The sequence below is a fragment of the Tigriopus californicus genome, chromosome 10 (genome assembly GCF_007210705.1).
Source record: "Tigriopus californicus strain San Diego chromosome 10, Tcal_SD_v2.1, whole genome shotgun sequence".
Taxonomy (NCBI): domain Eukaryota; kingdom Metazoa; phylum Arthropoda; class Copepoda; order Harpacticoida; family Harpacticidae; genus Tigriopus; species Tigriopus californicus.
Window position 1 is genome coordinate 2,518,357 of NC_081449.1, and position 27,818 is coordinate 2,546,174.

Genomic DNA, 27,818 nt, shown 5'->3' on the forward strand with positions numbered 1-27,818 from the left:
CAGGTTCCATATTTGGCTTGGGGATTATAGATGAGACACGAGCGTACCAAAAGTTCAAAGCTAAGCTCGATAACCGCGAAATGGGGTTTCATTGTTCCCAAATCTAGGAGGCTCAAAGACGCATAATAATTAATAATGTAAAAGCTTCCTCGTTCAAAAGGCTCGAACTGAGTCTCCAACGATAGGTAGAGGCGAAAGTTTCAAGCAATAGGAAAACTTTCTCGAAGATTTGTTATTCTTTTGTTGTTATGTTCTCTTTAAATGGGCAAGTATCACATTAATGACCAACTACTACTCTATTGTTGATTCATAAAAGCATCAGGAAACAATGGCGGAACCCAAAGGATCCCTATTGTCGCTTTAAGGAACCCTCAAGACTCATTTGGAACCCGAACACAATATGTCAGACTAAAAATAGAGAAGAAGAGACACTTACTTGCAAAGCGGATGGACTTTCCGCAATGACACTAGCAGCTTCTCTAAGAGCTTTTGACGCTTTTTGTTCACCCACAGCGGCAATCACCTACAGAAACCAATGACAGAACACTCTCTCGGGTCAATAAAATTCAAACGAAATATTGGCAACACTGCGTTTAGTTACCAACCTTGGCTCGAGCCTCACGGGCTGCTTCGGCTTCGGCGGCCATGGCTCTTTGTAACTGGACTGGAAGACGGACATCTTTTCTGTAATAGTCCACATATTCATACATATACAATATTTGTGCATGTAGTAAGAAAGAGAATAACGTCCATCAACCCCATCGAACTTACATTTCCACTCGCTCAGCTTTTACTCCCCATGGATCTGTGGCTTCATCTAAAGAGTTCTGCATGACTTGGCTGATTGTCTCGCGTTCCGAGAGGATCTCGGCCAGATTTTTGGTCCCCAAAACGTTCCGAAGGGTCGTGGCGGCCAGCAAACGAGTTGAATGGCTGGAAAAGGGGATTTGTCGTTGAAACGATTGCTCAGGACATTTCTTTTTCTTCTCCTCCTTACCTGTAGTCCTCAATGTTATTAGTGGCCATGGTTGGATTGGACACTCGATAATACACCACAGCATCCACACTCACCGTCACAGAATCACGAGACAAAACCTTTCAAAATACAAGCGTATCATTTGAGCCATTGTACCTCTAGCTGACTGCATTTTACCAATAACCTGGCTTTGGGATGAATTTTTTTGCGAGTGTTTTCAATTTTCCGTGGGATTTTCGAAATTCATATTTCTTTTCAGTAAGAATAAATGTCATCAATCGGAGCTTCTATATTTGATGAATAGTTTGAACAACACCTAAAATATAATCGTACCTCTTGGGGAGGAACATCAAATGACACAGTCCTTAGATCGACCTTTTTGTAGGTATCCACACATGGCATGATGAAGAATAAACCGGGACCTTTGGCACCACCAGATCTCAATCGACCCAAGCGGAATACCACAGCACGTTCATATTCTTGAACAACCTGAAAATTGAAAGATTTCTATTATCAATATTTTTTCATATCCAAACTTGATCATGCGTTCACAAACAAATGTATCACTAGGAAGAAAAATTAGAGAACTTTTGCTGTAAGTGAAAGTAAAAAGTACAGAGGTGTTGCGTAAAAGTATGCCAAAAGGTGCCAGTAATTGCAATCTGGTGCGAACAGGACGCTTCTCAAGATTCGTCCCCTTCCTTGATTTGTCACTTCAATCTGTGCATCACCAATGCCATTTTGAAGGGGAGATGGAAGGCAATGTATTAAGGAGGGTGCAAAGTGTATTACTATTTGTCAATGACGTAGCCAGAACCCGGACCCTTGCCAGACTAAAGGGCATCGTAAATTGTAAGTACGAACCTTGACACTAACACAGAGAGAAAACGGCAAAGTGACCAAAACGAGCACCAACGAGAACGCCGTTAGGAGCATGGTACAGACATCAGCGCCCTCTGGCTCACCTGAAAGCGAACAAAACCAGAACTCATTAAAAAAAGAGGCGAAACAATGAGTTCTTATTTCGGAGACTCACGAACTTACTACGTCAAAGCTTTTCCTTCAACCACTTTTGCAAGGAAGTCAATTGCATTAAGGAGTCTCAGCAGAATCCTTCTTAACGAAGGCTACGTGAAGGACCCCTTCGTCTCTTTCAGATTTGGAAAGAATTCATGAGGGGTTGAGGGGTGTATGTATGTATGTTGAGCGGTGACTGAGGGCTGCTTCTGAATAGAAGCAAATGTCAAATTCATGAGTTCGTCTATCTGTCTTTGTAAAGAAAGCTAACTAGGTTAATTTGAACTCGAATTGGAAGTACAAACTTTGAGAGTAAACGTCATCTTTATGCCATCCAATAACCTTTTCCCTTCACCTTTGGCAAAGCAAGCTACGTTATTCGAAGCTTTGGAGCTTGGCTCTAGGGAGAAGATTTCCTGGCTTCTCTCTTGAGTAGGCTTTAAATGAACATGGCGCGATGGCAATGGGTAGACATCCTCCCCCTTGAAAGGTGTACAAACCCACCCTAAAAAACTCTCATCCGACGTCAAAGTTTTTTTTGTGAAAGTTTTTCAGTGTTTTACTACCCCTTTTTGTGCCTTGAGCAGGGTTCCTTTTCGACTCTCAACTTGCACGGACCGAAGATACACTAGATTCTGTGTGTATGGTTCTATGCAAGTAGGCTAAGTCTCGATGCAAGTGCAAGCAAGTCTCATTCCACTTGTAATGGTGCTCCATTGAATTGAAATTGGGCAGAATGGGTCATTCTGGGTTCGGGATCTTAAATCACTGAAGGAGAGGAACCAAATTTCGTGTTGTGTCCCACCCACTTCCTGACTTACTCTTATTTATTGCCCACCACATTGAAGCCGACAAAAAGTTGCCGGCTAAACCTGACTTGTAAACTTTCGTGGTGTGATTTGTTGCAGAAATCTGACCCTAAGGGGTGTATATGGTCTAATTTCTGGCGCATGAATCCAAAATCAGTCTTTAGCGATGTATTTTTTAACTCCATATTTGAGCCGTAATTTTCATTTATTTGTTCTAGGTGATGCGAAGTGAAAAAAGAATACTTTTTTTTGAAAAAAGTATTCAACGATGTAAAGTTCAAAATTAAATCGACCAAATTGGAATCGTGCACGAATTACATTTTAACGAAACAATAAATCAACGAGCTTGAGAAAAATTGGTTAAAGATCGGACTTCGTGTTTAGAAAAATGCGCCTGCAATTCTGCAAATAGTTTGAAATGCGTCTTTGCCGCAAGAGAAATAAAAGGAACGAAATGGCCTTTTTCGACCATGGTTGATGCGATCACAAGTGGAGAAAACCACTGAATCTTGGATGAGTTTGAATGGATCATATCCCAAAAGTTTTTGGCCGGATCAACGGGGAGGCGTCTACTCGAAAATATTGGATAGACATTGGTACCTTAATGGCCTCAAGGTAAGAGTTATTTGGACCATTCACTTGGAACAATATCCGGACCAACAATAAAGCAACTTGGCTTTCCAAGACAACATCGAGAAACGTCGTCTCAATGGAGCTAGTTTCACCTCGTTTGGCCTTGGGCACAGCTTTCACTTTGTTCCATGGAACAATACCATCGAATACTGGCATCTGTTGACCCGGATGGTTTCCATAATTTGGGTCCGATTAGACGTCCACCAAATGACCTTTGTACCGAACCCATCAAGAAAGCCGCCCATTCAGTACTAGAGAGAGAGACAGATTGGAAGGCCATGGAAGAAAATCAAGGTTCCAAAGGCCCATGGAACGGAAAAGAAGAGCTGGCTGCATTTTTGACCATCATGAATCGTCCCGGGGTTTTGGGCTGAAACCAGCTGAAGATTTCTGCGAATGTCTGGGGAGCTCGTTTCTTAACGATTACTCGAGAGAAAAGACGCTTGGTCGTTTCGTTTATGTCCTTGGTTGCTTATCTGCTACTCCCTTCGGAGAGACTCGCTTCATTCCCGTCTCCAGAGATCAATTTCAATTTCAAAGCGACCATGAAAACATGCTCACAATGGCAGCGAGTGTTGGTCGCTTCATAGCTTCATGGTTTCGTGTGTCTCGACAATTCTCGCCGTTGAAAATGCACTGCCTGAAATTGGCACCAACATTTGTCAAACTGAGACGAGAAGATATAAGCCCAAATCGAATCAGAAGTCCTTCAGGGCTCTTGAAATACACAGTTGACTTGGATGATATTTATGTACCATTAACTCATAGAGTCTGAACCAATCTTGAAGGGGGAGATTACTCATATTTGGTTCGGGTTTGGTGAGGCAACATTCAGAGATGACAAATGTTAGGAAAAGTGGTTCTGATTGGTTTCTTTGTGGGACAACAGTTTGAAAGATTTCGGGCCTAGAGTACGGGCTGGTAAACTCCAAAGGCCGGAATTAAAAGATAAGCACCCTTGAAACGACAATAAGACACCCTTGAGAGAGTGCTGAGGCTCTACGAAGGTACCAACGACTACCATGGTTTGGCTTTTCGACCAAAATGGTTTATTCATTCATGCTTTCGAATATTATAGAGAATATAAACACTAGGAAGAAAATACAGAACCAAAAATATTTGAACCCTTTTTTTTTCTCTTGCTCTCACGTGTCTTGAAATGCTAAGAAAAATAAGGCACGCTCCATGCCTTGAAATTGATCGATGGGATTGCTACTCGGAAGAAGGGTAATCCATTGTTCATTATCTAGGAAAGCGAGCCCTGGCTTGGATGTTGTTCCGAGAAAAAAATGAAGACTGCTTGGTGAATTATTTCCGGTTGTGCCGACCTTAACCAACCTACCGTATGGAGCACTTGCAATTGCTTTAGGCAAATTTATTTAGAAATTTTAAATTTGTCGCGAAAAGAACAACAACACATTATAAGGCCTCGACAGAAGGCATGAGTTTTTTGAAACGGTATTGGAAACGAGAAGGTCCGCCTTTTAGTTTGATTGCAGAGGTGCAGAAAACGAGTAAATTTGTTTGTCGGTCTCAAAAGGGGATTTTTTGACAATTAATTTCCAATTCTTAATTTCTAAGTTCAATTTGATTACTGTTTCTATATAACCTAAAACCCAATCAAAATACAAATATACAAACAGGTCTTGACCCAATTAGAAAAAAACTAGAAAAAGGGTGTTTTATCATTTATAAATATTCCAAAATGAATATTTTGATTGGACATGGATCTGAGTGGAACAAATCTTTTTGAACCAAAAATGGTTTTCATAACGAATTTGCCAAAAAAGATCTTGAGGAGCAGATGGATGGCCAGTGACCAACCGACCGACTACTTGGTTGGCTATATAGATAATACAATGAAACAGTTTGTAATCAATATCCACGAGGTCATCCATAGTACTTGTTAGCAACGGAGTCTCGTTCATCATTTGACATCCAATTAATTCTAGAAATATACATAGGCGAGGATGCTAGATGTAGTAAAACATTGGACCTTTTCAGAATTCAGATAATAAGAATGCATTGTTAGTAAATAATGACAATGATTTAAGCATTTCTTTTTGCAAAGAAAATATTTCAATAACGTGTCTTTACTACTGGCATTTGACATAACTCGGACAACTTTTAATCGTTTGGTAACGGCTCGACTCCTTCAGAATCTCTGATCAATGGAAACAATTCCGTGGTTCTTTTTAACCCTAATTGCACAACATCCTGCAGAAAAAAAAGCAAATTGTCTTCGGGAACAATCATTTCCGATTCTTTAAACTCCCGGCAACCTTCATGCTTTTTTGGGAGCCAAGGTGGACGAACCTCGCACCACTGAAATGAATCTAATTTCCGTTCTCAGGATTAATACGCTAGTAAAACCAAGGCTGACCGTGACTAAGGCCGTGTAAGTTTGGGCTTCAAGGTTTAAGCGATTTGAAGTTTGCAATGAACCCAAATGTATCAAGGGAGCCTTAAACTCGAGAGAAAAATGGAACAAGCCTTCTGTGGTCCTTACCAAATAAGATTATCAGCGATGCATCGAACGAACCATTTACTAAAACTGGAGACCTTTTGGGTGGAAAGCGTTGCGAACTGGGTAATTGTTATTGTGGCGTGTTGGCTTGTAAGATGATAAAATGATAAAAGACATTTGCCAAGCATGATAATTTGGAAATTTTAGATGATAACGATATGATAATCTGTGTTTTGTTACCAGAATTTGATTTGAGTATCTTTTTCCACGCTTACAGTGAGACATTAAAAATCAATTCGTCTTTGATTTAGCATATGTTTTTAGGTAGATATTGTTGCAGATGCCGGATCTAGCATCATATGATATTCCATCATATTGAAAGCGATGTAAATATATGGAAACGCTCCCTACAAAATTTTATGTTCCTCCGGTGTTGAAAGAAATGTAAATGAAACATCAATTATTAATGATGAAGTTGATGATTATTTTCGTCAAAGGTTTTCAAAGAAAATCTGGCTTTAAAATACAAAAAATTGAACCTTACTTTTGGAGTGTGTTCAACGAGTAAGAATGCACATTTAAGATTTGTGAAAAATACGCTCCGTGGTTTGAACAATTTAGAAATAAGCAAGTACCAAACAAAGCTTGAATTAAACCTTCAGACCAACTCAGTATGAAACAATTGGAAGCAAAAACAACAATATGTTTTTCAAAGTTCTTTAAACATATTTCATAGCTACATATTTTTTTAACAACGAATGGACTCAAAATTAACATGGTGACTATCCGTAGAACTTCCCGAGTTTAGAATTGTATCACATCTGTCTCTTTCTTTCATTTTGTCAAAAGGCTGATTTTCGAATACGTTAACTGTTCAAACCGAGTGGATTGAATCTTAGAACTGATTCCACCAAGTACGCACTTTTCTCTTTCAAAGCGTTTTTGTTTAGGAATGCAATCCAGCAAAGTTTATTTTTTGGTTGGGAATCGTTTCCTTGGTGCGGTCAGGTATTGCTAGCTCAAACGAAAAGGTGCAAATTTTAGCAAAATGGCCTAAGGGCACCATTAGCGCTAAAACGCGACGTATTTATATTTATGGGTCCTCGTGACCTTTAGAAGTTTTCTTGTTAAACTCATTTTGGGAATATTTGCGTTGTTTCCGCTTCATCATATTCAGTACCACTGAGTAACTCCAAAGTAACGCCGATCATACCCGATGATTAACCCACTTTTCTACCATAAACCGCAGTATAATATTTTTTTTGTATAATCTTTGAATGCCAAATCTTTTAGGATTTGTATCTGTTGGTACTATAGAGATATCCAATACTTCGCCTCATTAGATATACCTGGAATCACTCAGCCTGTTTATAGCTCCAAGCTGAAACTTCAACATGATTGTAACTTCGGATGGCCAAGTTGACCTATTTCTCGAACTCAAGTACCCCAAACAAACTCTTGACTGGGTTGCAACTGGTACTAGAACAACGCGTGTCAACCTTTAAGTTCCTCCTCATTGCCACCCATAAAACCCACAGTGAGCGTCAAAATAAATGGAGTAAGACCGTCAAGTTCTAAATATGAGTGAAGCCATGAAATGAAAAGAATGAACGAAAGGAAGAGGTGGTGGCCTCAAAAGAATGAAACATAATTTCCCGTGACAAGACCACCCACAGTTTCGGACATTTCAACGGATCCATGGCGAATTGAAAAGGTTGAATGAGAAAATGGAATGGGAACGCCCTTGGAACATGGAACAAGTCAAGCTTCTTTGTTCCACAGAGTTCTCTGGTGGAAACAATTTTCTGCTGAATTTATCTCTGACATCCAAAAATGGATTCGATTTTTTCTCTGACCCTAATCTGCTTGACGAAATGAAGAAGAGGGGCAGAAAAGTGTAAAGCTTGAAAGACAAGCGCCAAATGAAGCCGAGGGGGAGAAACTGGGGCAAAATAATTGCGCCTCTTAATGACCACATTGTTCCTTGATACGCAAAAATTCGCCATAACGTCCTTCACCAACGATGCACCAATGCTTGGCGCTCCTACTACTTTACGTACAACGGGAAATACCACATCCTAATTATCATTAACAACTAATTCATCGAAGAACGAATATGACAATGCAATACTTGTAGCGTACTTGGAGCCCCCATTCCTTTTCCTTTTATTTGCAACCCCCCCCCTGTACCGTACATCCGCNAAACACTCTTCAGCAGCAGAAAGTTTTTGTGCGTTTTCTGAGTCTCAGTTCAATATAGCAGCTGCATTAGCCATTCCTCAAGCTCTTTTAAGTGCATTGTGTCCAATCAAAAACAAGTTACCATATAAGAGATGGCGTTGTGAAAACATATCGTGTCTGCCTAATGTAGAGGTGAGTGGTATTTCCAGTTTAAAAAATATGATTTCATCAAAACGGGATGAATTTGTTGGAAAATATGGTCTGAAAGAAACTGAGGGAAAAACGGGGCCCCAGACTTACCAATATATTCATTCCTCCAAAGTGCGTTATTGGCAGCTACTTTAATGGTGTAACTGCTCGACCATTTTGACCGCTTTGTCCCACAATTTACGGAATGGAGTGGTGCATTTCAATATCAGTAGAACTTGAAGGGGTCAAAGGTATAAACAGAGAAGGGAACAAGTCACGAAAATATTAGCTATTATACATAGAATGCCACGAGCCTAAAGCAAACCCCATATTGTTTGTATATCTCCTTCGATAGGATCGCCTTTGACTGGGCATCATAGTTCCACATGTTCCCCCTAGTATGCTTGTGTACGCTTCAGTGGTTTGGGTAGTTTTTTGCCAATGAGCCTTCCATCCAATCTCGATCTCATAAGAGGGCAATTATTGCCAGGCAGAACAGATATTCCCTTTTTCCCATTGACTCCCTTTCAGAGTACATTGCCTACCCCTGATATTCAACAGTCATTCACAGTAGTTCTCCGGCTCTGAAACGCTCAAATAGATGGGAAGAGGCTGGAAAACATATTGATATTGTACTCGTTCAACCCCCATGAATCAATGCCAGACTGTCGTTTTTTGAAAGTTGCATTCCACTTGATAGAAGCGGACAGATTGGAATTTGATGCGCGATCCCAACCTGGCAAGTGCCTTGGCCGAGCATATTGTTCTTTGTGCGCCAACAAAAAGTGTAATTACATCCTTCAGGGGCTTTTTCTTCCAGAGAGAATTATGGCCTGCCTTTTAAAAGAAGACAGTGTTAGCAGAGATATACTCTACATAGTTGGGGAAATTGAGAAGGAGAATGAAAGAGCAAGGCGCCGGACTGCAAGGCGTACATACTGCTGCACTCACGGAACAAAAAGAAGGCAATCTTCCTTAGTCGTACATTCCAATTAGTTACGTTCCATCCAACGACTGGTCTTCCCCATGATGAGGCATTAAAATCCAGAAACAAAAGAGAAACTCTGCTTTTCTAAGTTAACCCATCACAAATTGTTTCTTCTTGCTCGTGATATTCTGAGTTTTCATCCAATCTCTCGTCTAAAGCCAACCAATGAAACTTGGACCAAGAGAGAGACTGAAAGGAGGAGGAGGAGGAGAGGGGAGGGGGAATTAGGATGGTTGTGGAAGCTGATTCAGGGCAAAGTTTTCTATATTTATCAACGTACGCTCCGGATCTGCGTTGATTTATTTGAGCAGTTATTCTTCCTTGTATTGGTCAAAACTTATGTTTCCTAAAATAAAACCATAATCATATTTTGCGAAACTTTTTTAAGTCGAGAAACTAAGAGGGGCAAGTATACTGTGGTTGGCATATTCTTTTCAGTATTTACTGCCGGCCTTTTTAAAAAACTTATCGGTAATTGGAGCCTTTTAAAGGTTCAATAAAGGTTAATAGAATGGCTTTGAATTAGCGTCAATAAGAAGCTGCACTTTCAATATTTCCAAAGCTTTAGGACAATGAGTCAAAGTAGAACTAACCACAACTATGAAGGAAAATAGATAGCACCACATATTCGAAAATGTAAAGACATGGTAAGGTATGTAAAAATTGAACTTGTCCGTCTTGTTTCCAGGATTTAAAGAATGCCCCCTCCCCTCATTTGGGTTTATAACTTAGGGGTGTTATCATTTCAGTTTGGACGAAATTCGGGTAACTTGGAAACTCATTGGAACTAGTGAGAACTTGTCAAATGGTCGTGTTATTTTTTTCCTTTTAAAGACATTCATCACGAAAAGTGAGGCTCATTGAACGCAATTTCTTTTTGACAATGAAATTTCCACTTGGTTGGTGCTTAGAGCGTCCATTTTGGAATTGTAGTTGTTGTTTTTATGCATGGCATTGTTACTTACTTTTCATCCAACAAATCAAAGTGTTAAATTCAAAAAGCATACACATACTTGTAAGAAATGCATAGAAACTAATTCCACTCGTTCTGCAGCTTGAATTTACTTGAACATAGCTTGGGTCAAACCAAACACAATAAATAATCCTTTGAGAGATGAATTATGTTCTGTAATTTAGCGTACTGTGTCCGGTATATTATTTTGAGCGCTTTTGATTTGCCTTCCTCCGAGTAGAGTTAACCACCATCCCATTCATGATTGGATTTTCCTGGGACTTAAAAGTGAACATGAAATGCTGAAAGCCTCATTGTCGACTGATCGGGTTGGATCGGTCACGAGTTCGGAAACTGTTCTAATGGGAGGTTCTGGTCGATTTGTAGAAATAGGCCATGAAAACCTGAGCACTGCCCAACGATTCATGTCATTGGGACTGGTAAAGGATAGACAAGGACGACATAAGTCTTTACATGAGGATTACAGATTACACAAGTAAGTCAATTTGGTGAGGACGACATTTCACACCCTAAAAAGATATTTCAGAAGCTGCTTGGCGATATGTGGACGTACTGGAAGAGCAATCGCTTACAAAAACAAAAGCTTCCAAGGTAAGTCAGATTTTCAAAAGGTTTGCTTTTTTGATAGGCTTCAGTTATCTGAAGACTCTGATATATTAGTATGAGGCAATAAGTCTGGCGTTTGACCATCAGGAGGAGATTGACAATATGATAAAAGCACCCTTTTTACCCCAAATTCATACCTCTTTTCACCAAAGGACATTGACACAAACTGTGCTATAAAAAATGGACTGGATCAAGGATCCTTGGCCAGATCTCCCATTGTCCACCCCTTTTGTTGAATTTTGTCCAACCAACAACGTTCTTTGATACCACTTAAAACGAGTAATCCGTCAGTGGGTTTGGCTTTCCTTTTTTCCTCGCTCATTTGTTCTATCAGCGGTAACCAGTGCATAAAAAAAGAGGATCTTCTTCCACTCTTGAACAAAAGAATTAAGCGAACCCCCGCATCACTGGAAATTTTGGCATATTCTCCTGCTTCCAGAAGGCTCATCAAGAAGTTGGAAATGAGATCAGTGGCCTTCAAATGGGACGTCTCTTTTGGAACTTCAGCCCAATGAGAAATGGAACGAGGAAACTGGCACATCTTGCCCATCATGCTCATCATTCCCACTTCCACGCCTGCACTTTGACTTCAATGAGCCCGTTCCAAATCTTTAAATCATACGACAAAGCCCAAAACGCCGTTGGGCTTCAAAGGGATTGGATTCCACTTTTTCATTAATCAAGGCAGTCCCGCTTTTCCACTAACATAGCACTACAAAGTGGCCTATGTTCCCCGAGAAGCAATGGTTCCACATCGTAATAAATAACCGAAATTGAAGGAACTCTACGCTCTGTGCCTCGCAGCAGCCTTGAGTACATGCCAGATCTAAGACCAGAAACAACATGCCGGCCTTTCTTTTATGCCATGAAATTCTTGGCATTCCAGACCTCTTTGTCTTCGGCCAAAAGAATTGTCCGACGACGGTAAAGTAGATCCAGACCTGGGATATCCCACGAGTACTACTACTCTGTCTTCTCTATCTTTCCATCCAAGGAGTAGCACCTTGGTCTTGATCAAGGTTGCCAGAGAGCATTTCCCACCCATTTTTCAAGCCCATGGCATCTGACCTGGTTCGAACTCAATCAGGCATAATTTCCGAGCTTTGCCAAAAAGAACTTGAAGCGTCGGTCACAGATTTCTATCTCGGGTTCTAGGTAGCGGTTTGATTCTAGCCAAAGTTCAAGGTCAGCGGGTGCCATTCGGTGGCAAATCTATGGGACTGGATCTGAATCCGACATTTATTGCTATTAGTGGACTTATCTGCAGACACGTAGCAATGGAGGCCCAAAAATAATCCTGTTTCACTAGCAAGTGGAAAGTGGAACACCATCGAGGACCCGAATCCATCTCAAAGGTGAAAAGCAGATCCCACTATTCAAGACTAGATTTGACATCAAGCAGTTCAATGGTCTTCCTTCAAAGGCCGCATGATCAGACAAGCATATTTTCTGAGGAATACTAGGTCAAGCCGAATCAGCAATTCTGCGAAATCAAACCAGGTTTGGAGGCCATCCTTTGGCGCGAAAAGGGACCTCGTTTTGAGGGCGAGATATCCTGATGAGTCAAGGGATGAAAAGCCGATAGAACCCGATTAATATCAATCTAGGTCGAACCCGATTCCATCGGGTAATATCCCCACTGAACAATGGATGCCTGTTATCTCTTTCAAATTAACCAGGTCAGTTTGATATATTTCCATTCATATGAAACAGGGTCATATCTTGGAATTAGTTTCATACGTAATATAACGCAACTTAATAGCATACTACAGCTTCTCTGCCTTTGAAAGACGGTCATGACAGCATCAGACGCTTGCACCTGACGTGTGTGTGCTACGAGTCACACGTACGTTCATCGTATGCATCAATCAAGGAGGTAAGGCGATTTTAGACTGTACCTACATACGGAAACAAAGCTGCTCATGCTGCACGAACAACACAGATGGCGCAACTATTTCTCTCTCGCATCCAAGAACATGCAGGAAACAATTTCCCTCATGGCAGCTGTGTGACTGGGCCTAAGCACTCGAAAGTGCCGGTTGAGAATATATTTTGATATGTGCATAAAAAAAATGTAAAAAAGAAAAAAAGGTTTCTGTTCCGAATAAATAATTGTCTAGTGGCATGTTTCGGGTGGAAAGAATTGAAGGGCCACTTTTGGTGCCCTCTCAAAATGTCTCAACAAACAACGCACCACATTTATGTATGAACTCAGTTTGATCTGCCCTTCAGTTATTATCTATTTTTTGTACCAAGTTCTCTGCGTTTGAGTGGTCCAAGGAATGACGCCAAAATGGACTCACCTACCTTGATTGAACTCTTACTGGCCCTTCGTCATGCTCATAACCTTGGCTCTAGCCTTAAGATTGCACTCACTGAGCATTTTAGGACACAAACTTTTCCCTTGAGTCCTTTTCAGGTAGTCAAATCCTCCTTCAGGCAGAAATGGGATCATCTTTGGTATATCATGCCTCGGAATTAAAAACTTGGCTGGATGGGCCTAAAATCCTCGAAAGGCACCACAGGTGGCTTAAAATAACTTTCCGCCCTGTAGTTTTCAGCAATGTACCTATTGGTAACATATATACAATTTACTTTTTTTCTATTTGGCTTGGTTCCTGTCGCTATAAGTGGGGGTTAATTTTTTGAAAAAAATGAAGTTTGAATACTTAGTCAGTAATCTAAATTTGATTTATTTCTAATCTTATAAAAGTAGCGTAGCAAATCTCTTCTAAAATCAAACCATTTTGTTACCGTTTAGACAACAGAAATACTCAAATTTTAGAGACATACTTTCATCATTGTAACTTTGAAAGCTAACTTTGATAACTGATCTGACCAAAAGGGTATCTGGTCTGCTTGTTTTGGTCGGGCAACCACACATGATCCACTCACCGGCGCGATCCCACTACTGCCCGCCGCGGGCACTTTGAGCTGCTGGGTTTCCCCCCTGGCCCGATTCGCACCTCCTCAGACAACCTGGCCACTCTCGGCTCCCCAAGAGCGTCCATATTGACGCCAGGCTTAGTGCGGACACCAGTTCAACATGAAACCATGAGTGGCTGGATTCCCAACCTCAAACCATCCTCAGACACCAGCCTCCCAGACACAGGATTACAGGGCTCGTCACAGACCCCAGCTGGGGTAGATGGCAAACGTGCCAATTCATAAACCACGTATGCTGTTTTCAAATTGAAAGCCGATTTTCTTCTTTTTTCATTTTTGATTTGAAATTGGAAATGCAGATGTATTCGACTAAATATGAAAATGCTGTCAATAGGCGAAATATGCTCGGGGGTAATTTCAAGAGTCCCACCGAATTGTTTTTTACTTCTATGGGGGCTCTCCAGGATGTTAGTTCTTAACGTATCTTCGATTGTCAGAAGTCAATTATTGTAAAATGATGTACTTTCATTATCTATTATTAAATGCTAAAACAGATTCCTACTACATATTCAGGAAAAGACAGTTGTATTTGCCAAATTCGTTGACAAGCAGTGATGTAATCGGTTTGTCATATGATATGCTGAATCAAACTCGTTTTGAGAAGCAATGATTTGTAGTTTATGTTGGTACATATTTTTTGGCCTTAGGTTGAATTGATGACAACCGGTCAATCTTAGTCCTTAAACTATATTAAGTTAAGAGCAATGTCTAGAATGGTTCAGTCAATCATCTGGGCCATCAACGATTAGATTTCCAAGCTGTTTGGTAGGAATCGACGAGGTTGTCATTTTATGTGTGAACTCTAAATGAACGTGAAAAACAACAACTAAATCAATTCACAGAACGCCTTTTTTCTTCACGAGCTGAACCCGATGTTATTAGGCTTCACATTCCATGCAAGGGACTTCCCTAAATCATAACCCAACCCAAAACCTCCATTGAAAATACATTGTAGTAAGGAACTTTTAAAGTCGATTGCAACAATGGGTTACTTGCAACTTTTAACAGGTTTCCTTCCCTCTGCACTCGCAAAAGAACAGTCATGATTTGTAATGGCTACTTTACTACTCAATGACACTTATTTTCCCATCCGTTTGAGTAGTTGGAACCACCGAGAAGTATGGAGCATTGGGCTCGCCTTCAATGGTTGTTGATATTGAATTGGTTACCTAAAAAAGATGGAAGGAAAACGAAACAAAGAACCTAGCGAGCTATGATAAAGACATCGAACCTAACCAGCTCTCACAAATTATTCCTATCGTATTTGACACTGGAGCTGGGTAACCAGAGATGCAACAAGCACATCCTTTCAAAAATTACAGTTTTCAAGCACCTAATACTAAATAGGTCTCGATTCCTCCACAAGAAAATTACAGTCATTTGCAAAGCACTTTTCCAATTCCTTTCCGAAAAGTGACTTATCACTAAACCGATAACGAAATCTTCGATCACTCGCAATGTGTCATGAGCCCAAGGCCCCCGTCAAGGCCAAGAGGCCTGACCACTACTTACGTAGTTTCCTTTGGTCGGTTCTGTCGAATTCATTCTTGTGCTTGCTCAAGACCCCCAGGGAAAGCATGCCCAAAGGGGCCACTGGGGCATAAACATGTTGTGGACGGAGCACCGGGGGAGGAAAATAGGCCGGTTTCTTGACCGGTCTCTCTATTTCCGGAGTTGTGGGCGAGTGGTTCGACGACGAATGGACAGAGGTGGACGCATTCCGAGATCTGAGCTCTCCCACGGAATAAATATCCTTAAAGATATCCTTCTCTTCCGCGAGAGACGTGCCACTCTCCGATTTGGTCAGCACCGCTTGAGGTTTGGGCACGGCTGCGGTAGGAGGAGGTGGCGGAGGAGCCTGATGTTGATGTGGATGGCTCATGTTGGGGATGGGTGAAAACAAGCCTCAAATTTGAGGAAATGTCACAGATGCTCGCTCACACTCACTCACTTGCTGATGCACTTCCTTTCACTTTGAGGCCCTCTTGAGGAAGTTCAATGTCGAATTTCAAATTGGAGAGTCAGATGATGTCTTGGGGCCAAGTCAAATACAGGCACCGCCTGTTGGGTGAGATTAGTTTGGCCCGGAGTCCTCAATCGGATTGGCAAAATGTGCGATGGAGAAATTTCAAATTTGGAAGGAAATCATCCTTTTCACACCCAAGCCGTCGTTGACTGCTCCGACTATTCTTCTTCCACTTTTCATCGTGCTAACAACCTGGAAGAAAGTCGAGGAAATGCTGAAGGAATATACGGTTGAGTAATCTGATAAATCATGGAGGTCATGGATGATCGATATCGATATCGCACCTCGAAGGCACATTTCTCTTTGGCCTATATTGCAACCAGCACTCTTAAGTGAAGATCCAGTTTAAGTACTGGGGTACGTTTACAAATCATGATTCATAAATAGGCCAATCAATCCCGGTTAAGAGAGGTTAAAGCTTCTTGAGCGATTTTCAATCGAGAGAGAAAAAAGGCCATTTGGTCTTCATGGTTGAAAAATGAAATGTCCTGTCGAAGCAATCCGTGCATAAGGAAACATGTGCCTCCTCCCCCGCCTGCCCAGCACAAAAGGTAATTTATGGCTTGACACGGAGATTCCCTGTTCTTGGGTGAGCAAATTGAACCACGTCTTTGCACGCTGAAAAGTGAATCAGGAATCTGAAGGCCATATACCACAGCTTAGCTGAACACCCTTATTGCCAAAGAAGGAAATAGGGTACAAATAAAAATTATACCCTTGCTTGAATTTGGACCATCTGTATTGTAGGGATTTAACAAAGGTCCATTTTGAAAGAAATAGTTGTGATACCAATTGCTTTATTATCACAGCTAATGGCTATTTAGACATGATGATAGATACGATATGATTCTAATGACTGTTATTGTATTTCTAACACGTATCATCAATCGTAGATTTCTAGACACTGGATGTCGGACGACCGACGACCACTCGGTTGGCTAAACAGTACAAGAAACCGGTTTGTGATCATTTTCCCGGGATACCATCCATTGTACTGTTTTACCAGCCGAGTGGTCGGTCGTCCGACATCCAGTGTTTAGAAATCCATGCATCAATCCATGAGGTTTAATCAGTCATACTTTTATTGGAGGTTGGCTTAAAAAAAGGAAGAAATTGCACTGTTTGTGGACTCTACCTGGATTTCTTCAGACATCACTTCGTTTTTAGGTGAGTGGTACATTTTTGGGCCCGGTTTGAAATTGCTCTGACCAAACTCAACAACGATTTCATGGAAATGCGCTGATCGAGATCAAAAGATTCGCAAGCATTTCAATTCCCATTTTCAAATTCCGCCATGTTAAATTATTCATTGCCCAGGGGCAATTTCGTCTCCATCATCAGGCAGAAGAGCGGAAAATAATAATGAAAAATCTCTTTTCAAAGGCAATTAAGGGCTTCGAGGGTTCAGAAACGGAGCTGGCATAAATTTAGTCGTGTGTGATTCGTTGACGGAGGCAGCCATTCTCCAAGTTCGAGCGCTCCCCGAAGGTCCCCTCAGGTCTGTTCATGATGACGAATGAAGGGGCTTCTTTTCTGTTTGCCCTTAAGGGGATCCGAGGTGAGGAGAGGGCGGGCGTAAGTGGGGGAAAAGTTCTGCGACTATTTCTTTGCCCTGACAGGGATAATATTTGGCCTTTGACAAGAAGCACACGGAGAAAAGTTCAAGGTTGATTTGATCGGGAGAGATTGCTGCTGCTTCTGATACTTCATATTTGAATTGATGAATGAGAATTTGATCAAAATATGCCTTTTTGCTCGGCTGTGATTGTGGAAAGGAACACCTCAATATATCAAGGGGCCCGTTTGATTGAACTCAAAGTCGGAAAGTTGAAAGGAGGATTTGGCCGACTTGTTTCAAGGAAGGAGAAAAGCTTTTCTTCATAAGAGACTTGATAAGATATTTGAGAAAAAGGCTCTTGAGTCCACAAATCCTGCCCTTCGCAAATACAGTAGAACAAAAGCAAGTCAGCCTCCCTTGGGATTCAATTCTATGAAGCCTGACCCTCGAACATAAGGAATTTGACCTCGTTTTCTCTAGCTCCCTCATCACTCGTTTTTCCGTCCCAGGGTGATGAAATTGATCGACAGCCATTTGAGTTCAACCACCTGCAAAAGTGAATTTTTCACGGCAGATCAAGCCTCACTCTATCGTTTTTCTATGACTTTAATGGCACGTATTTTTGGACGACCGGCATTTCCTATATCCTGTGAGGTATGCAAGTCAAATTAGCTACCCAGAAAAGGTGAAGGATCGAAATGGTCACCCTAGACGAATGATTGAAGGAAAGTAGCTCTCAAGATCTACAGCCAACGACAAAGAGGTCTTTCGTTCCAAAGGACCAAGCCAATGTTTGCAATTGTTACGAACAAACTTGATCCAACAAAGGTAGGCAGAGGATGTACGACCCATTTTCTAATCTTGTTCAAGAACCGAAGACAATCCAGCCCTACTCGTCCAAAGTGTTTCATTGAAGTGAGAAACGGTATACATTGCTTCTCACAACCTTTTCCCGACCTTTGATTTCTTGCTCTTTGATTATGTATTTCATCCTCGCATACTTTTATCCCACTTGTCTTTGTTGGAACGGCTCTAAATCCTCCGTTTGGAATGAGCTCATTAGAATTTCAAATTCAGACTACACCATTGTCAAAGTCTGGATTGGGGGAGTGTCCCTTAACTGGCCCTCAAACCGAACCGAGAGAACATGTTTGTGGATATACGCACATATTAAACAAGGCCAAGGATAGTTTTTGCTCTCATCTCCTTACTTGTCCCAAGGGAGTCCATGTTTTCCTTTCCCCTTTGGTCCATGACCGGGCGCCCAACTGTCTCCCTTCGTATAGTAGCAATAGAGTACAAAGTGTGCGGGATAGGAAGTTCCTGAAGACTCTTGAGCTCCACCATGATCATGTGAAATCGGCCGAGACACATGATTATCTCATCCACAAGTAGGTAACCAGAGTGGTTAATGTCTTGGGAGACTTCAAGTTGTCAAGGCCACTAAAAGCCCAAGGCAAGACTTTGGCGTGGCGAAGAGCATCCCTGAACAATTTCGGGTGCTGCGACGACATCTCAACTTCCAAGTTTCCCATGTCACGGTGTCCTTAACCTAGTAATTTATGATATGATTATGACTCATTCAGCGTTATTCGGTAGGACTAAGAGAGCCAATGCGAAATGCATGCGATTGAAATCGTGTCACCGTCTGGAGGTTTGCTTTCGAACGAAAGGAACTGTATCCTCCGGATGATCACGACAATACATAAGCACAAGGTATCAATGCCCATAAAAGGAGGAAAGCCATACGATTTCGAGGATTGTCATAAATTCAGCTTATAGTGTACATGTGCACAAAGTGAATTTTCGGCCACCGGCTTCATTCAACTAATTCCAAAGAAGCAGGAGGGATTTGTTGCAATTCTACCTGGCCAAACGAGAGTTTTCGCTTTCTGTCTAGCTTTTAGTCACCCTTGTTCATCAACCATTTGCAAGTTAGGCTCCTTCTCATCAGCTTGGGCAAATGAAGCCGTTCGCCAATATACACTCAAAAGGGATGTTTAGGAAGAGAAATGGCACCTACTTTGCCACTGACCAAAAAACATAACAAATCGTGTTCGATTGCACTGGTTTATTTCAATAGCCATTCAAACACCTTTTTTTAATCAAGCACTTCGTCATAACCATGACTAAATGTGCTGTTTCTATGTTTTAGTACGTGTGGTGCGGGCAATGTCATTTCTTACAGTGATTTTCTCGTGAAAAGTGGAAGAGGCTCAATATTCCCGTTTCAACTCGGGACTAATAATAATAATAATAATAGTATTCCTACCTACTAGGCTCTTTGCTCGTCGCTTCCGGAATGAGATAATCCCCTCTCCCCAAGCTGAATATGAGTTCGNTTCATTCAACTAATTCCAAAGAAGCAGGAGGGATTTGTTGCAATTCTACTTGGCCAAACGAGAGTTTTCGCTTTCTGTCTAGCTTTTAGTCACCCTTGTTCATCAACCGTTTGCAAGTTAGGCTCCTTCTCATCGGCTTGGGCAAATGAAGCCGTTCGCCAATACACACTCAAAAGGGATGTTTAGGAAGAGAAATTGCACCTACTTTGCCACTGACCAAAAAACATAACAAATCGTGTTCGATTGCACTGGCTTATTTCAAAAGCCATTCAAACACCTTTTTTTAACCAAGCACTTCGTCATAACCATGACTAAATGTGCTGTTTCTATGTTTTAGTACGTGTGGTGCGGGCAATGTCATTTCTTACAGTGATTCTCTCGTGAAAAGTGGAAGAGGCTCAATATTCCCGTTTCAACTCGGGACTAATAATAATAATAATAGTATTCCTACCTACTAGGCTCTTTGCTCGTCGCTTCCGGAATGAGATAATCCCCTCTCCCCAAGCTGAATATGAGTTCGAGGGGGTTAACTTCCCAAGGTTGGCCATAATTCAGTGTCACGAATCTCTTCGGATGCTCTGCTTGGTCAGCTGAGCTTCATCCTATGCTCAAAAGCGATTCTGAATGGTAGCCAGTACATAATCGTCCGTTTGTACGTAGAATAGGCATGCAGAGCAAGTTCAATACTTGCTGTACTACCACTGCTACCTACATATATAGTAGAGCTCCGTACTTTTTACTACTAGGTGGTCTGAATGGGTGGGTCGTCGAGTCTATTCTTGGGGGATGATTTATGAGGTTATTTAAACAGCCAGCCTCCTTGTGCATTACTTGAATGTTTGTAAATGTTGTACAAGCTCAAAGATCCCCTTTCAGGACAATCAAGCTCAAGTCGGTCAATATTTGTGGACATCTGTTTAACGTTTAAGTGTTCTTCCGTTCTTTACCATCCTCACGTAGACGTCCCAGAATACACACTACACGAAGAGTACAGCACTTATCGAATGCAGTCGATAGAGTGCTTCCATGTCCCTTGATGCGTTTTCAAACTCGAAACAAGCGGGCTGAATGGACCCTCTTATTCAAAATGCTCCTTGTCCGCGTGTCGGAATTGGGAGGACAATTTGACGCAGATTCGGAATTTGGGTGCTAAGCATATCCTCCGGACAATGACATGGAGAGTAGTGAGTGCTTTTATGACTAGCTTTCCCCGATGAACTCGTACTAGGGTTGGTTCCACGAAGTGAGTTTTTACCCCGTTATGAACACTTGTCATATCAATCAACCACAGTTTAGAGTCAAAGTGGAACGTGAAGCCAGGAAGGGGGGGAGCGGAAGTGGGGTGGAATGTGATGAACAAAGACGAGGAAGAGGGGGGATAAATATGGAACACAGGACCTGCCATACCGAGTAATCATTTGACCCCACTACGGTACAACATGTAATGTGATAGACAGGGGTAAGAGCGACACACACACACACACACGACCTGGGGTGGGTGCTTCCCTGATGAGATCTCAAAGTTGGAAGTGCCATGAGATGAAATGGAAATATGGAAATGTCCAAGAGATTCGATACCACTCTCTCATAAGAAAGGCACTCGAATATTTTTCTCATTGCCGGTCCCAAAGATCCTTGATCTTGACTTTCGTCCATCCTCCGTTCAGATTTGATGTTCCGTGTCTGTGGACATCCATCTCGACTCTTTTGCTCTATGCCAGGCCTTCAAGGCCAGACGCGGGATATGGTGGTAAACACATTGACCCACGAGCGAATCAACTGTGTCCAGTGTACACTCCGATCCTATGTACGTACGTGATGATGTGCTATATGTATCTCAAACGTGCCGACCGACATGTACCCTCGACAATTATATCAGTTCTCATCGCGGTCCTTGGCATGTCCGAAGACCCTCCTCTAATATGCTACATAAATGATCCGGTTCAATGGTCTCACTTTTCCACGGAAAAGTAGTGCTCTTCCCTTGTATTCAACGAGAAGAAGAACGAGGTCCAAGTTCCACTAAGGTACTCTAGTATATGCAGAGTCGACGAATCCGCTATTCCCAATGCTATCTTCTCGTGGACTCATCAAGCTCTTTGTTACTAAGGGTGAATTTACCAAGGGTATGCATTAAGCAAAAGCCCTTTTTGTCTTTCATCCGCTAACTTTTTCGTAGGTTGGCGTCTTCAAGGAGAGAATGAAGAGAAAAAGCAGATCGACAGACACCCAGGCAAAAGCCGAGAGCAAAAAGGAGAGGAAGAAAGTGCCACCAAGGTTGTTTCGATGGAAAAAAGAAACTGAAAGCTCTCCCCCCGGGCTTCAAGTGTCCAAAAAGGTTGGTGGTCTCAATTCGCCGGGGAATTCGATCCTTGGCTGCCTATTTTCCACACCTTGGTGTCTTTAGGACCTTTGAGGTTTGACCAAGGACACTCATCGGTGGGTGGCCATTTTTGATGCAGACAGGTTATCTTGTGGGAGCCTTCAAATGTTCAAGGCTTTTACGATTGATTCCGTCTGACTTCTCCCCCAAAACGAAAGATCAGATATTGTTTCATGACAAGGCTTGTCTAAGCCTCTAGATCAACTAAGAAAATGAGAGTTGCCCTTGGATCATCATGACAAGGACAATGAAGGACATTTCACCGTACGAGTGTGACTCTATCTACTATTCGATTCTCTGTATGCTTAAGGACAAGTTTGCTCCTCTGTCAATTTGATCACCACTCATTGTGGGCGGTATTGAAAGAAAACAAACTCGGTTCACATGCAAATAAACAGTACTTGGGCAAGTTTACGTTAAGCGACAGAATGACATTAAGAGCTTTAGTTTTTTTATGCCTCTCTTTCTGTTTGCGATGGACGATGCGGGTAAATGCCGCTAACACTTGCTCGCGTGTACTCAGATGGACTTGATGTGTGATTGATAACAAAGCAAAAGCAGGAAATTAGCCCAACCTTTTTTGTTCATGGTGCCAATTTTAAAGATGCGGCCCCCCTCCGAAATTGAGAAACTGGCCTTTTTACCGCCTCTTCTTCAAGATGAAGGGAAAAATACGGAAAGCCGCTCGCCTTCTTTTTTTCCGAGAAGTGGAGCTCTAAAAAGCTGGAAATGAGCTCTTCATTGCTAAGAGCCAATGTCCAACGACAAAGCCCCCAATTTGAATAAAATAAACTCCCTGATCTATATATTTTATTATAAAGAAGGTTTGTTGGAGGGTCTGATTTAGGAAACTTTGAATCGCGAATGAAACTCGGTCAGCCATATTTTTACTCCATGTAAACCTGGCTAAGTCCCTTTCGATCCGGCTCACCTATACAAGGTACTACACCAACCAAGGTCTGTGATATTGCGAAACTAAAAACCATGAAAGATGGCCCATCTCCTTTTCTTCTCAAGAACTTGAGAACCATCTATGATGTCACGATTGGTCGTCGAACCTAGTCGGGACATTGAGACTGTTCGCATTGATTGCAACTTCAGCGTTATTCGCTCCCCATGATCCGTGGATAATTAGAAAGGGGGAGGGGGTGCACACTACGTGCGTATGCAAATCTGAGAACTTACGACTTTGGAGGCAAGAGAGAGATCGAGATCCAGAGTGCGTCGTTTAACTAATGACACCCGTACAAAGAGAGCTCATTACAATCGAAGGAGGCCGAGGAGAGCAAGAGCTTTGGACTCCATTGGATCTTGGGCTGGAACGAACATGCAAGTCTAGCAAAGGCAAAGAAGCTTGATATCCACAGGAGGGAGAGGTCTCCCACTTCACATTCGCTCCCCTGATATTGGGACTATAAACAAGTTTGCTTNGGATCTTGGGCTGGAACGAACATGCAAGTCTAGCAAAGGCAAAAAGAAGCTTGATATCCACAGGAAGGAGAGGTCTCCCACTTCACATTCGCTCCCCTGATATTGGGACTATAAACAAGTTTGCTTTGATGTCGTTTCAGGAGTAGAATTAGATAAGGACTTGCTTGCACTTGAAAAATTGTGTTTGAATGATACTTTAATTGTAGAGTTGATGCAACAGTCCCTTAGCCCTCTTTACAACCATTACAGCCTTGGCCTAAGGTCTGTCTTGCGGTGCATGAACAACATCATTAAGGAGTAAATCCCAGGTCTGGCTCCCAATTCATCCCAGGTGGAGCATCTAATTTGAAGATATAGTAGAACTGTTCCCAATGGCCTTGAGACCTTGACGCACGTGCAAACAACTTGATGACAAAGGACGGAAGGGTTCAAGTTGAAGTCGAACAGGAAGAAAAACAAGTTGATCCCTCATCGAACGAAGACAACTTTGAGGAGCTCTTTCCTATTTGGAACGGCATCGCAGCCTCAATTACACTGGAATCGACCAAGGGGATACTTATATCTCGACAAGTCATTTTGGCTTACATCCAGTCAATTTGTAGCCAAGGCCCCTCTCCAAATCCACCTCCCATGACTTGGAGACTCTCGGCAATACCCAGGGTCTACCTACCGCTTTGGGAGGGATTCTCAACAGTGCCATGCGATTCATTGAATCCCCTATGCCTCTTGTGATGACCTTGGCCTTGCCCTTGCGAGAATTGACAAGTCAACCGAGATGAAGAAATGGGATAAGAAAAAAAAGATCGAGCGCTTTGAAAATGGTGCAGTGGACACATGATGATGAGTGGTTGGAATTGACATATTTCAGGAATGGTACTGAAAAATCCCACTTCACACACTTCCATAGCTATTGTATGTGCAGTTTATGTAAGAATTATTCAGCCGAAGCCATTCTTATGATGGGTGAGGTTGAATGTATTTATCTCCTTTTCAATACGATTCACACCAAATTTCGATATTTTTGTGTCCACACTTGAGGGCTTCGTCCTGAATTCTTAAAATTGTTCCGTGGTCTGCTTACCTATTTTTTGCCAATAATCAGTAAAAATTCTATGTCACCCTCCTCCTGTTGGGAACCATGAGTGACTTTCACTCACGTCAGTTTCAGCTTTGAAGAAAGAGCGGGTTTTTTTTCTAGATGACGAGTCAAAACCGTGAATAAATAAATCTACCTGGCAGTAGTAAAATTGAGTTACAGACCACGTTGATGTTTGCTGAGACATAACCTGATTTTGTGGGAGTCAATCAGGGGTTCTGGATGTTTACGTTATTGCCTTTGACACGAAGACCTTCATCAAAGACTGGACCCAAAACATTTTAACCATTTATTCATACCCAAGGATACCAGGCTATTCACCAATTCATCACATCCTAATTAGTTTACCAATCTGACACTGACTCGATTCTGTTTTTATCACATGTAATTTGAAAAAAAAACAACTTATCGCTAGACAGAAGTGATTCGGCTCGATTAGAAGTATCTTGGGCATGAAGCAAAATGTAGAGACATGACAAGGACTGATGGAGAGAAGTGTTGGCGTAAACTTTTCTGGGGGGTTTGCAGCCGAAGACGGTCTGTCATGAAAATCAATATCCCATCGGAAATTCAATAAACGTCATATCCCAGAGCACCTGAGACCTCAATTTGGGGTGGATGAGTGGAACGAACCCGTCCTTTCGACTTCCATCAAATCTTGTGATGCCTTGGCGGCTTGTTGTCATAACGTCAATCCGACATTCTCCCAAAGAAAACCTCGGAGATTGATCCGACGAGTCTTGGACCGGAACTTGTTTATCGAGAAGCACTCACGAGTGCTGTGGACAACAGAAGAAGGATCTGAGACTCGAGAGAAGTTTGACCGTGGCTTGTTAGTCAAGAGTTTGTCATCGTAAGAGTCGATCGATCCAGCCCACGGGTCTACAGCATTTTGTCGCTTTTCGCCTGGCGTTTCCATTTGGCTTCTCCAGCATCCGTACGGAGGACTTGGTCCTTTGAACTTTTATCCGAATGCTCACTTTGCACTCGACTGCTCGGTCGTCGAGTTTGGCTCTTTAACAAAGAAAGAGTCTCAGGTTGTCTTGAAAGGGGAAAAATGAAGAATGCCGCCTCCTATTTCATTGAAGGCCAATCCAACTACCACGTCCATGGCTTAAAAAAGAGTTTTCTTTTCCGAGTCGATGCTAAATTTCGCTTTGTGAGCGGCAAGTAAGTCAAGGTGAATTCCCCTTTTGGGAAAAATTCGAAACAATGCGGCTTTGCCATTTTAGACGTAGGCAAATCGGTCGGAAAACTTTTACCATAATTCGCCATGACAGAAAATTTGTGAACTCGTAAACGAATCTTATAAATGACTTTATGGCAATCAACTCAAGAGCTCGCTTGAGTGAAGCTTTTCAAACTTGGGTCTACAAAAAACTCCTTCACCCGCAGAAAAAGGTGCAGCCTTTGAAAAGGCTCGACCATTGCTTCAGCACCTTTTTCTTCGTTAATCTGGACCCGAGCCTTACCAATGACAACTTAGCTCTGATCAGAAAAACTTGAAACACTTTCACAGAGATTCCTTTGTCTTTGAAATTGGCCATTGTTGGGCGCCAAAAAAAGGAAGGGCCTAATTCCCATTCTGAAGTTTGACGCTTTCAGCCTTTTAGTGGAAATGGTTCAAAGAACGTACCACACTTCTTTGGTGTCATGGACGCTGTTTGTGGGCAATTTTGTTTGTTGTTTCACAATGTTTCCAGTCTAAAATGCTCACCTGGATCACAAGGGTGGTCCTTGCATGGTAGGTTCTTTTCACTCTAATCAGGATGGAAAATGGGAAAAGATTTCCTTTGGAACAAAAAACTGGACTTTGGCAGCGGAATAGCTCTTGACTCCTGCAAACCGACTCGATCCTCAATCTTGATGAAAAAGTGAAGCACCCTTGCAAGCACCACCAACGGGGAAAAGAGTGAAAGAGTGAGTGGGAAAAGCAACGAATGGAAATGAAATTCATTCATGTGTCGAAATTCATGCCAAAGCCCAATCACCTTCCGGTTCCTTCCTTTCCTTGCCCTTTATTCTTCTCTTCCCTTTCCAATTGAGTCCCTTCAAAATAGGAGAGTATATTTGGAGAGTGGTGGAGCTCTCCGGTTCCTTCAATGGGATCAACGAATGAGGCTGGTCTCTTCCAGCAGGTCTCTGTCGTCAACATGTGAATCGGCCCAGGAACATACCCCCAAAAAGTAAATTCGACTTTTCTCCCTCAAATGTCAACGCTTCCCGGGTTCCCCCTCCTTGCTCACGTGATTGAAAGGATCCTTGTTCAAATGAAATCTCTGGCGGTATTTTCCGGTTGTATTTTCAAGGAAAGTGAGTGGGAGGAAATCCTCATCCAATCTTGGGTGGGTTTATCTGTGCGGAATTTATGTCTGTTTACAAGTGTTATGTGTCTCAAAGCCCGACTGAGATGAACGGGAGGAGTAAAGGGGATGAGAACTGAGAAGGCGACAAGATTTTGGGAATCTGGGTCCAATAATGGGAGCGATTGTAGATTTAATGGGATCCTTCGGGGATGAAGAACATGGGAGAGGCTGAGGGGGTGGGATCCATCGGAAGTTCAAATAATTCGGCTTGCGATGGCCCATTCTGACAAGTTTCCTCCCTTTCGATCCCTCATTTGTTAATGTTTAGAACAAGGGGGTGAACAAACACAATGGATCTTGTAATGGGACAAGTTTTTGGCCTAGTTCTGACATGGGTGGGTGTTGTACATGTCTGGTACAAGTAGCTACGGTTCATGCTTATGGACGAAAGAAGCTTTTCAAATTAGAAAACCGTGGAGAGACGAATGTCTTAACGTACTGGTTCTCGGAGATGCAGTCAATGGCCTGCTTGTCTTGATCACTTACCTGACAAAACGATGGAGTAGAAATAGAGATCACTAAGCGAATGAATGGATGTTCCTACCCAGAAATCACTCTACACTCTGTGGAGACAGAGACCACACGCTTACCTTCCGAATAGTTCCACAATAGCCTTCCCAAAGGACCCGTTACTCCCTCTAGACTTACCAGATCCACCTTCTTGGTCCCTTCTTCCATTGGCGGGGTTTGGCCGCGCCAATCACCGTTCGGAAGAAAAACGAGCTCGAGGAAAAGTCATGAGCTAACAGACTAGCGTCGTGAAAACGTCTCGCTGAAATCTCGTTCTTTGGACAGAGGCAGAGAAAAGAGAAACGCCTGTGAATATCATAT

General features: G+C 42.2%; 1 protein-coding gene across 1 annotated transcript in view; it reads right to left on the reverse strand.

The window, feature by feature from the left end:
* LOC131889712 (band 7 protein AGAP004871-like) overlaps positions 1–27,589 on the reverse strand; it is a 28,491-nt gene extending 902 nt beyond the window's left edge. The window contains exons 1-8 of the mRNA XM_059238879.1: positions 27,474–27,589; positions 15,298–16,003; positions 1,841–1,941; positions 1,310–1,465; positions 998–1,095; positions 772–933; positions 606–684; positions 437–523 (exon numbers count right to left, since the gene is read on the reverse strand). Coding sequence (XP_059094862.1) covers positions 437–523; positions 606–684; positions 772–933; positions 998–1,095; positions 1,310–1,465; positions 1,841–1,941; positions 15,298–15,667 — 1,053 coding nt within the window. The 5' untranslated portion in view covers positions 15,668–16,003; positions 27,474–27,589. The remainder of the gene's footprint in view (positions 1–436; positions 524–605; positions 685–771; positions 934–997; positions 1,096–1,309; positions 1,466–1,840; positions 1,942–15,297; positions 16,004–27,473) is intronic.
* Positions 27,590–27,818: the final 229 nt, after the last annotated feature.